Genomic DNA, 12144 nt, shown 5'->3' on the forward strand with positions numbered 1-12144 from the left:
AAACGATGTTCCTTCAGCACCCGAGGATGAAGGTGCAACATAAACAGAAGTTACCAATCAAGTGCTCGAGTCTGTTCTCATTAGGAATTGGAGGTACCTTGCTTTTGACATGTTTTATTTTCAGAAGGAATAAGGGAAAATTTTTAATTACTTGGAGTGCTTAAATGTAATTATTTCCCCTGACACAAGGTGTTTAGAGTTTAATCATGTCAATTTGAAGCTTTGTTTGCCATCCAATAAATTAAGGACTTGACTGGGCCTTTGTTCTTTAAAGATGATACAATAATGCAAATTAAATCTCTGCCACAGAATCTCATAAGAAAATTATATTACACAAAGCAGCATTTACTTAGATAACTGTTGTCAGCATGAAGCCCATATGCTCATTAAGAACTCATGTCCCCGTCTCCTATTAATCAGTATTCTAAATCAATAACCTCAAAAAAAAGAATGGCTTGTGTTTCTCTAGGACCCAACACAACCTCAACAGTAGAAAAGGTATTTTAACAGCCCATAAAATACATTTTATGTACAACCAGTGAAATAATGTAGGAAACAAGGCAACAAATTTCCACAAACACTAAGCTGGCAATAGCCAGATAATATGCTGAAGGAAAAAAAAAGGTACCCTCTACCTACTCCTCTCATAATCTTATAAACCTCTGTAAGATCTCCATTCAGCCTCCATCACTCCAGAGAAAACAACACAAATCTGTCCAAACTCTCTTTATAGCATGTGCATTTTGATTAAGGCAGCATCCCGGTAAACCTCTTCTGCACCCTCTCCCAAGTCTCAACGTTCCTCCTATAACGTGGCAGATAAAACTGTATAAAATACTCCAGATGCAGCCGAACTAAAGTCTGATAAAGCTGCAATATTACATTCGAACTCTTGAAATCAATTTCTTAACTAATAAATGAAAATATACCACATGCCTTCTTTACTGCCCTATATATCTGTGTAATCACTTTCATGGAGATGGAAAGGATTTAGGAGACTTCAAGAGGATCTAAGTAAAAACAATTTTTCACCCAGAGGGAAGGCATTGTTTAAGGAGGTGAAAACAGAGACTCTCAAGACATATAAAGATCCACCTGCCAAACGTTTTCATTCAGAGAGGGGTTAGAATCTGGATCAAAATGCTTAAAGCGGCGGTGGAATCAATGAAATAAAAACAATAGGATGTCGGGAATGACAGATGGAATTAGGATCTGAGACAGGGTAGGGTCAGGAATCTAAAATCAAACGGCTGGTTTTTAGGAATGTGACGTAGGACAGAATGGGAAATAAAAGATTTGAACTGTGACCTGAAAGCAAAACGATTTGCGTTTAGGGTCACAACATTTAATCAGCATGGAGACAAGCACCTGGATCTCCAGCATACAGAAGGGGACACGAAATAAGTTTTGGTAGACGGGGATCAGTGCAGTTGGGTAGCATGGACGACTGGGCCTCCGCGCTCTTGTGACTCAACCTCAGGCCATTGGGCAGCTTCTGGGGCCAGAGCTTCACCTCTCGGACCGAGCATTTCCCTCTCCCCCCGGGTCACAGCGCCTTCACCCACCACGAATATCCCCGGGCCCGGATTCGCCGCAACCTCCCCACTCCACCCCATCCCAGGGCCGTCACCTGAAGGTGTAAAGCGGTGCTTTGAGGCCGCTTGGCGGTGGGAGCGCGGAGGCGAGGGAGGGTCAGTCTATCGGCCGACCCTAGGCTCACTTGGGCCCCATCGATGTCACGGCGGCGCCGGCAGGAGCAGGCCCTGCGCCATCACAACACTCACTAACTACCCTGCCGCATACCTCATTTCCGCTTCCGCTCATACACGTCACGCCGACCTCAAAGGGCGTGGCTACAGGTGGGGAAGGGTGGGGCGTCTGTTCAGGTGTCACTCACCTGGGCTACAACACCCAGCTGCTCAAATCAACGTCAGGTTCATTGTCATACGTACAAGGTTCAATCAAACACTTGCTTGCAGCAGCATGAACAACTATAGAGCATCAAAGAAACAGTCACAAATAAGATATGAATTAAACATAAATTATTCTCAAATCTTACAAGAACACAATTAGAACCAAAAAAGGAATAAAATGCTGGTGGAACGCAGCAGGCCAGGCAGGATCTATAGGGAGAAGCGCTGTCGACGTTTCAGGCTGAGGCCCTTCATCAGGACTAACCCAAAGAAAAGATAGTAAGAGATTTGAAAGTGGGAGGGGGAGATACAAAATGATAGGAGAAGACAAGAGGAGGAGGGATGAAGCTAAGAGCTGGAAAGGTGATTGGCAAAAGGGATACACAGCCGGAGAAGGGAAAGGATCATGGGACAGGAGGCCGAGGGAGAAAGAAAGGAGGAGGGGAGCAGCAGAGGGAGATGGAGAGCAGGCAAAGTGTGATTGTGAGAGGGGCAGAGAGAGAAAAAGAGGGGGAAAATAAATAAATCAGGGATGGGGTAAGAAGGGGAGGAGGGGCATTAACAGAAATTAGAGAAGTCAATGTTCATGCCATCAGGCTGGAGGCTACCCAGGAGGTATATAAGGTGTTGTTCCTCCAACCTGAGTTTGGATTCATTTTGACAGCAGGGGAGGCCATGGATAGACATATCAGAATGGGAATGGGATGTGGAATTAAAATGTGTGGCCACTGGGAGATCCTGCTTTCTCTGGCGGACAGAGCGTAGGTGTTCAGCGAAATGGATTCCCAGTCTCCTCGTGTCTACGTAGAACAAAAAGAGACAATTTTAGTGCAAAGTGGTTCTAGTGTTGTTATATTGAGTAGTGATTAGGGTTGTGCTGATTGGTTCAAGAACCAAATGGTTGAAGAACACTAGTTGTTTGTTAACTCGATGGTGTGGGATTTCAGGCCTCTGTACCTCAAACCCAATGGTGGCTGTGAAAAGGTGGCAAAACACACAGAAGGTGGGAATCTTTGATGATGGATGTTGTCTTCTTGAGGTAGTTCTGCCTTAAGAAATGACCAATGGGGGTGGGAGATGTGCCCATGATGTACTGAGCAGTATCCACTACTCACTGTAGCTTCTTAATTTCCTGCATATTCAAATTGTTGTACCAGGCCATGATGCATCCATTAAGGATACTTCCAACAGTTTATCTGTAGAAGTTATGTTAGTGTTCAGCAACAAGCCAAAGCTCCTACAAAAGCCAAGGCACTGTTGGGCTTTCCTTATGATTACATTTATGTACTGGGTTAACAGAAAGGCAACAGCCTTTGGATTTCATGACAAACTTGACATTACATAACATTGCAGCAAATATGACATATAACATGAAATATGTGGATTTGTAGCAGCAGAAGAGTGTGAGGACATAGAAGTCTCTAAATTACACTAAAAGGAATAAGAAAGTCGTGTTTGAGGTGGAGAACCTATTCCTAAATCATAAGTCTTGGAACTTATATTATAATACAAACGTAACATTATGGAGACATAGGAGATTGAACATGCAGAAAATATGCATCACAAAGGAGATACAGGATCTCAGCACACAAGACGACATCTATGGAAGGAAATAGAAAGCTGATGTTCAAGACAAGACCCTTCATCTGGATTGCCAGACGTGCTGAGTTCCTTCAACTCCTTTGTGCATTGATGACATCACATTGCATGACATTACAAACTTGACGTTGTATTACATGATGTTACAAACATGACATCAAGTTACATTAGCATGAGATTTTATATATACCCAACATATACCTTGGGTCCTTAAGGTTGTTATAGCCAGGGGTGGTAATGGGGACAAGCTCAAGTCAAGTCACTTTTTATTGTCATTTTGACCATAACTGCTGGTACAGTACACAGTAAAAACGAGACAATGTTTCTCAGGACCATGGTGTTACATGAAACATTACAAAAACTGCATGGACTACGTAAAACAATACAGGAAAAAAGAACTACACTAGACTACAGACCTAACCAGGACTGCATAAAGTGCACAAAACAGTGCAGGCATTACAATAAATAATAAACACGACAATAGGCACAGTAGAAGGCAGTAAGTTGGTGTCAGTCCAGGCTCTGGATACTAAGGAGTCTGATAGCTTGGGGGAAGAACCTGTTACATAGTCTGGTTGTGAGAGCCTGAATACTTTGGTGCCTTTTCCCAGACGGCAGGAGGGAGAAGAGTTTGTATGAGGGGTGCGTGGGGTCCTTCATAATGTTGTTTGCTTTGCAGATGCAGCGTGTGGTGTAAGTGTCTGTAATGGCGGGAAGAGAGACCCCAATGATATTCTCAGCTGACCTCACTGCAGGGTCTTGCGATCCGAAATGGTGCAGTTTCCGAACCAGGCAGTGATGTAGCTGCTCAGGATGCTCTCAATATAACCCCTGTAGAATGTGATGAGGATGGGGGGTGGGAGATGGTCTTTCCTCAGCCTTCACAGAAAGTAGAGACACTGCTGGGCTTTCTTTGCTATGGAACTGGTGTTGAGGGACCAGCTGAGATTCTCTGCCAGGCGAACACCAAGAAATTTGCTGCTCTTAACGATCTCTACTGAGGATCCGTTGATGTCCAGTGGGGAGTGGTTGTTCCGTGCTCTCCTGAAGTCAACAACCATCTCTTTTGTTTTGTTCACATTAAGAGACAGGTTGTTGGCTCTGCACCAGTCCGTTAGCCATTGCACCTCCTCTCTGTAAGCTGACTCGTAATTCTTGCTGATCAGACCCACCACGGATGTGTCATCGGTGAACTTGATGATATGGTTCGAGCTGTGTTTTGCAGCACAGTCATGGGTCTGCAGAGTGAACAGCAGTGGACTGAGCACATAACCCTGGGGAGCCCCCATGCTCAGTGTGATGGTGTTGGAGATGCTGCTCCCGATCTGGACTGACTGAGGTCTCCCAGTCAGGAAGTCTAGGATCCAGATGCAGAGGGAGGTATTCAGGTAGTAGGCTCAGCTTTCCAATCAGTTTTTGAGGGATGATTGTATTGAATGCTGAACTGAAGCCTATGAACAGCATTCGAACGTACATGTCTTTTTTGTCCAGGTGGAGGGTGATGGCAATGGTGTCGTCTGTTGAGCCATTGGGACAGTACGCAAACTCCAGGGGGTCCAGTGAGGGGGGCAGCAGGGTCTTGATGTGCCTCATGATGAGCCTCTCGAAACACTTCATGATCATGGCTGTGAGTACAACAGGATGGTAGTCATTGAGGCAGTACACTGAAGACTTCTTTGGCATGGGGACAATGGTGGCGGCCTTGAAGCACGTTGGAACAACGGCACTACACAGGGAGATGTTGAAGATGTTAGTGAGAACATCTGCTAGCACCCTGCCAGGATATATTGTCTGGTCCAGCAGCCTTCCGTGGGTTGACCCTGCACAGGGTTCTCTTCACGTCGGCCACGGTGAGACACAGCACCTGGTCATTTGGAGGAGGGGTGGACTTCCTTGCTGCCATGTCATTTTCTGCCTCAAAATGAGCGTAGAAGTTGTTCAACGCATCTGGGAGGAAGGCATCACCTGCATAGTCAGGTGATGTTGTCCTGTAGTTGGTGATGTCCTGGATGCCCTTCCACATGTGCTGCGTGTTGCTGTTGTCCTGGAAGTGGCTGTGGATTAACTGGGCATGTGCATGCTTTGCCTCTCTGATGGCCCAGGATAGTTTGGCCCTCACTGTTGTAGAGGGCTGCCTTGTCGCCTGTTCTGAAGGTGAAGTCACGGGTCCTCAGCAGCGCACATACCTCTGCAGTCATCTGTGGCTTCCACTACCAACGAAATGCTCCCAAAGGTGTGCACCTCAAATAGCCTCTGACAACCAAGTCCTGCTCCTGGCCTTCATGTATGGCTTGCCTAATTAAGCCCAGCTGAACCATTTCTACTGACAGGAGAAGGGCAAAGGTAGGCTACTGGCACCTTAAAATCAGTCGCTTCAGGCTGTTGGGACTCATCAGCTGTGGATGGCAGCTTATCAAGGAGAAGGGAAACTCTGATCTCAGACCTCCGCTGCCTTGTGGCTATACCCACTCATGGAGAAGGCTTCAGGAATAAACCCCGAGGGAAAAGTCTGGAGCGGAAGTCCCTAAGGCACTTCCACATTTAACTCAATGCTGACTGACAACTCCTGCAATGGTTCTGGTACCAGACTGTATCGGTCCCTGCCATTCCTTTGGGTTCATCAGATGCATGGAGAGGGGGAGACTTGCTACAAGGGCAACAGCTTGCTCTCCGTATCGTACAGTCCAGGCTTGCGTATCTAATGGCTAGGACTCAATACCCAACGTCTGCTCTGACCAACAGAGGCCTCAGCAACACAATACATGCCGATGACAATAAACTTGAACTCGAACTCAAACTGAAACAAGTCCTGCTGTGTCTGGACAGAGAAACTATGACTGCAATCAGAACTTCTGCTGGAATCACAGGAGGGTACATACATGTGGAAGAAAAGTAGTAAGACATTGTGACAAACATTAAGGGGTTAATGACCTTCTTCTTGAATGTGAATTCAAAGTCTCTAATCACTTATCTGCCACTAATGGACACCGTGTCACTGAAATGCACTTTGTAGATGGGATAGGAAAATAACTATGTCTGTGCTTCCTTGTTCTAAGAATTGTCACATGTCTGCGCTTGGGAAAGCCTGATATACTGTCTTGAGAACTAACACTTAAGAAAATGTATAACCGCTCAAGGACATATAGTGCAACTTTACTATTCTAATGAGTTATAGTTGGAGTTCTCTCCTTTTTCAGATTTAAGTGCTTCTTGTCACATACGCCTGGGGTATAAATAGGAGTTTAAACCATTGTTGAGCAGAGTCTTAGAACTCCGCTTTAGGTGTCTGGGCTCTCCATGATATCATGTAATAAAACCGCTTAGTCTGAAACAATTCTCTGAGTCGGCCTGATCTATAATGTCTGCTGCTCCTGAGATTTTTTTTCCACAACAATACATCATATTGACTAGTAACAGGAAGAGACCCTACAAGTCTGCTCTACCATTTTTTATTTTCACTGACAAATGTCATTAAGTTTGTTTTGCAGCAGCAATACAATGCAATACATAAAAATACCATAAATTACAATATATATAAACATTAAATTACTCCCTGTGTCATGGACTAATGTAGGTAGCAATGTCGTGATAACACAGATTGAATAAGATAGTGCTGGGGACAGGGTTTCAAATTCTTGAATCATTTGAACTTTTCTGGGGAAAGGGTAACCTGGACAAGAGGGACAATTTGCACCTGAACTGGAAGGGAACCAATATTCTGGCTGGAATGTTTTTTGATGCTACTTGGGAGAGTTTAAACTAGTTTTGAAGGGGGCTGGGAACCAGAGCCCCAAGTCAGGAAGGGCTAGATCAAATGGGAAGGTAGATGTCAGGAAAAGTATTGAAAGGCAAAATTGAAATATCAAGTATGATGGGTTGGATAGTTTTAAGTGTGTATATTTTAATGCTAGGAGTATTATGGGAAAGGGTGATGAACTTATAGTATGGATCAGAACATGGAACTATGATGTTGTAGCCATTACTGAAACTTGAGTTGAGAGGGGGGCAGGAATGTGTGATTAGTGTACCAGGTTTTCAAAGTTTTAGAAAAGATAGAGGAGTTACAAGAGGGAGTGGAGTTGCACTATTAATCAGGGATAATATCACAGCTGCACTTAGAGACATAATGGAGGGGTCAGACACTGAGTCCATTTGGCTGGAACTCAGGAATAGGAAGAATGCAATCACACTGATGGGATTGAACTACAATCCCCTTAATAGCCACAGGATAGCTATACACAGGCACAGGTTTGGTTTTAAATTGGAGGGGGCATTTGGCAGGAACAAATATGTGTTAATTGGGAACACCTTTCCTTTGGCAAGTCCACATTAAATATGTGGAAGGTGCTTAAAGATCAATTGCAGAGTACAGGAAAGGAATGTTCCTGTTAAAAGCAAGGATGGGGATGGAAAGTCAAGAAAACCTTGGATGTCCAGAGAGGTGATGAATTAAATGAAGAAGAAAAAGGCAAAGTATGTAAAGCTTCAGAAGTTACGATCAAATGAAGCACGAGGAGTATAAAGAAGCCAGAAAACAATCAAAGAAGGGAATTAGGAAAATCCAGGAGAAGCCATGAAAAGTCCTTGGCAAGTAGAATTAAGGAGAATCCCAAGGCATTCTATACATACATCAAGAGTAAGAGGATATAAATATGCTGGGGGATTTAAAGGTCAAGGAGAAGGAAATGTTGGGCCTCCTAATGAGTATTAAGGTAGACAAGTCCCTAGGGCCTGATGGGACATCCCAGGGTATTGAGGGAGGCAAAAGACGAGATTGCTGGGCCCTTGGCCAGTATCTTCATGCCTTACCAACTTGATTGAGCTTTTTTGACAAGCTGACAAGAGAGATTGATGAGGGTAAGGGAGTGGATGTTGTCTGCATGAATTTTAGTAAGGCGTTTGACAAAGTCCCCCATGGGAAACTAAACCAGAAGATTAAGATGCAGGGACCTGTGGCAAGTTGCCTATTTGGATTCAGAACTGGCTTTCACATAGAAGGCAGAGGGTAGTGGTTGAAGAGACTTATTCGAGCTGGAGGTCTGTAATTAGTGGTGTTCCACAGGGATCTATGCTGGGACTTCTGCTGTTTATAATGTATATAAATGACCTGTATGAAAATGTAGATGGGTGGGTTAGTAAATTTGTGGATGACACCAAGATCGGTGGAGTTGGGATTGTGTAGAAGACTGTTAAAGAATACAGCGTGATATAGATCAGGTGCAGATATGGGCTGCGAAATGGCAGATGAGTTTAACCCAGATAAATGAAAGGTTCTGCGTCTCAGCAGGGAAAATGCAAGGAGAGAGTACACAGGGCAAGGTCCTTAACAGTGTTGCTGAGCAGAAGGATCTTGGGATTCAAGTTTATAGCTCAATGGAAGTGGCTACATGGATTGCTAAAGTGGTTAAGGCAACTTTTCAAATGCTTATTTTTATTGGTTGAGGAACTGAATTCAAAAGTGGAGTGGTTACATTGTAACTTTATGAAACTCCGGTTTGGTGACAGCTGGAGTATTGCATACAGTTCTGGTCGCCCCACTATAAGAAGGATGTTGAGGCTTTGGAGAGGGTGCAGTAGAGATTTACCAGGATGCTGCCTGGTTTAGAGGGCTTGTGCTACCATGAGAGGCTGGATAAACTTGGGTGGTTTTCTCTGGAGCACTGCAGGCTGAGGGGAGATCTGATAGAGGTTTACAAGATTATGAGAGGCATAGACAACGTGGACAGAGTATGTTTTCCAGGGTTGAAATGTCTAATACCAAAGGATATGCATTGAAGGAAAGAGGGGTAGGTTCAAGGGGTACATAAGAGGCAAGTTCTTTTACTCAGTCATAGAGCCTGGAATAGTGGTAGAAGCATATACATTCATGGCTCCTAAGAGTCATTTGCATAGGCACATGGATGCAAGGAAGCTGGAAGGATATGGACATGGTGTAGTTAGGATGGATTAGCGTTTGAGTGTTTTGGATTGGCTTTTTAAGCTGGTTTGGCACAACACTGTAGGCTGAATGGCCTGTTCCTGTGCTGCATTGCTGTGTTCTTATATAAGCAGTGAAAAAGAGAGCAAAAATAGTGAGCTTGTCTTCGTGGGTTGGTTCATTGCCTGTTCAAAAATCTTATGGTGAAGGAAGAAGCTGTTCCTAAAATTCTGAGTGTGTCTTCAGGTTCCTGTACCTCCTCTCCAAAAGTAGTAATGAGAAGAAAGCTTATCCTGGGTGATGGGGGTCCTTAATGACAGATGCCTCCTTTTCCAGGAACCACCTTTTGAACATGTCCTTGATGCTGGGAAGGCTAGTGCCCATGATGGAGCTGGGAGTTTGCAACCTTGTGAAACTTTTCTAATCTTGTGCAGTGATACTCTTCAGAGATAATCACATCCAGAAACTTGAAACCTTTCCACAGCTGATCTCTTAATGAGGACTGGTAGGTCTCCCCTTGACTTCTTCTTTGACCCACATGAATTTTTATTGCAATACCATCGAAAGCATTCGATCCAGACATATCACAGCTTGATATGGCAACTGCTCAGCCCATGACGGCAAGAAAATGTAGAGCTGTGACACAACTCAGAACATCCCAGGAACCAGTCTCCCCTCCATAGACTCTTGCCTACACTTCCTGCTGCCTCAGTAAGGTAGCTAACAATCAAATAGCCCACCCACCCCAGACATCCTCTCTTCTTCCCTCTCCTATTTGGAAGAGGACAGTAAAGCTTGAAAGCACACACCACTGGGCTGAAAGAGTTTCTATCCTGCTGTTGAGAGACAACTGAATGGCTCCCCCAGTAGGATAAGACAGATTCTTGACGTTATTGTCGGCCTGCAATGCACTTTCTCTATAATTGTATCAGTATATAAGACAATAATAAATCATTTTATCAATTAACTCAGCAGTATCTCCTTAAAAGGTTTGACCAAAGGCATGCTGCTGGAACAACAGAATACCTCATTAGACTAATTTATTACATGACTGAAAACCATCTTTATTCTTGTGTTTCTTATTTGTACATTAATTATACAAAGAAAATAACTAACTTTTTCTACATTAAATCTCTTGTACAATTTTCCAGTTCTGTCACTCGGTATTCTTGGTGCACTTAATGATCCAAATGTCCTTCAACAATAAAAGGACAGGAGATTGAGCCAATTTCTTCAGAGTAACTTCCATTTGTTGAAGACTTTACTTATTTAAATTTTTTCCATGGTTAAAATTAAAAATAATACATCTGAAGTCCAGTGTAAGGGAGCAACATAAATCAGAGTCCAGTTCATTCAGAATCCACTGATGATTGTTGGATTGTTTTTCCATTTTACTCCACCCTCTACCAGATTTTTGTGGTGCCACTAGAACTGTTTCAACATCAGGAGAGAAAAATGATGATTTCATGCATACAAGCTGTGCATCTTTAAGAAATCAAATCGTTGCCCACAATCAATGAAGCCAGCGTACAGTGAGAAATTCAGATTCAAATGACTGGCAAATACTTTAGCCTCAAGTAAAATAAAAAGGAGTATCCACCTTCTACAACTGTAAAAGCATAGGGTGCAGTTCATGTATACAAGAAATTCTGTAGATGCTGGAAATCCTGCATAACACAAATACCAGAGGAACTCCGCAAATCAGGCAGCATCTGTGGAAAGGAATAGAGTTGATGTTTTGGGCTGAGACACTTCAGGGATCCTGATGAAGAACCCTGGCCTTCATTTCTATAGATGCTGCCAGACTTGCTGAGTTCCTCCACCACTTTGTGGGTGCAATACATAATTTTGCGCTCTCTTATTTTTACAGTTATACCCAAATAGTTGCCCTAATTTTTGCACAATGGCTATTTGTCAGTCTTTATGTTTAGTACTTCTGAAATTCTTCTGCAATTCTTCATTTATCTGTAAATGTGTGCATAAAAATGAATCTCCAGATACATATACTTTGATAATAAATTTACTTCTGAATTTTTGCTAATCAGTAGCATGATTCACATTTTGTGCAAATTAAACAAAAAGAAGTTCGAACGGTGAAAAGGCAAGAGATGGACATGCCACAGTCGCATATCTGTGTGGTTAGTTCCTGTGCTTGTACAGTTAAAATTCCTGGATCAATGCAATCAAATTCAAGTAATCATTCACAATGCTGTAAGTAGTTGTTCAACTCTGAGAAGCCATTCTACAAATGTTCTCCTAACCGGCAGCTTGAGTAGTGGTGGAAAAACACGGAGGGATGGTGCTTCCGAAACTCCTGAAGCAGCCGGTTTCTTTCCTTCTCACACAGGCTGCGATTTTGACTGATACTGCAAATCAACCGCTGAAGTTGCTCTAAGGTGGTATGACGCTTCTGTACCTCAAACTCCTTCTGTGTGACATGCTTGCAGAAGGTAAAGTCTGTAACAAAAACATGAAAAGAAAAGTCATCAAGGAGAGACCACCACGCAGTGGCACTGATGCCAAACAGCATGACATGCTCTGAACAGCTGGCAATGACATACATCATAAAGCCCATTCCTGCCCATTGCTATACACTCTGGTCACACTTGACTGCATGGTCACACACCCAAGTAATCATGTTGTCAAGTTTGCTGATGTCACAACTGTGGTGGGGTTCAGCACCATTGATGATGAGACAGCCAACAGAGAGGATGT

General features: G+C 43.5%; 2 protein-coding genes across 4 annotated transcripts in view; both read right to left on the reverse strand.

Annotated features, from left to right (window-relative positions):
• The window catches only part of scyl2 (SCY1 like pseudokinase 2), an 89228-nt gene extending 87420 nt beyond the window's left edge, over positions 1–1808 (reverse strand). The window contains exon 1 of one of the 2 annotated variants that reach the window (XM_059977560.1): positions 1631–1808. The gene's annotated coding sequence lies outside the window, so the exon portion shown is untranslated. The remainder of the gene's footprint in view (positions 1–1630) is intronic. The other variant, XM_059977561.1, reaches the window with a different exon arrangement.
• An 8687-nt stretch (positions 1809–10495) lies between these two features.
• depdc4 (DEP domain containing 4) overlaps positions 10496–12144 on the reverse strand; it is a 75302-nt gene continuing 73653 nt past the window's right edge. For both annotated transcript variants that reach the window (XM_059977562.1, XM_059977563.1), the window contains one exon: positions 10496–11886. In XM_059977562.1, coding sequence (XP_059833545.1) covers positions 11672–11886 — 215 coding nt within the window. In that variant the 3' untranslated portion in view covers positions 10496–11671. The remainder of the gene's footprint in view (positions 11887–12144) is intronic.

The sequence above is a fragment of the Hypanus sabinus genome, chromosome 8 (genome assembly GCF_030144855.1).
Source record: "Hypanus sabinus isolate sHypSab1 chromosome 8, sHypSab1.hap1, whole genome shotgun sequence".
Lineage (NCBI taxonomy): Eukaryota > Metazoa > Chordata > Chondrichthyes > Myliobatiformes > Dasyatidae > Hypanus > Hypanus sabinus.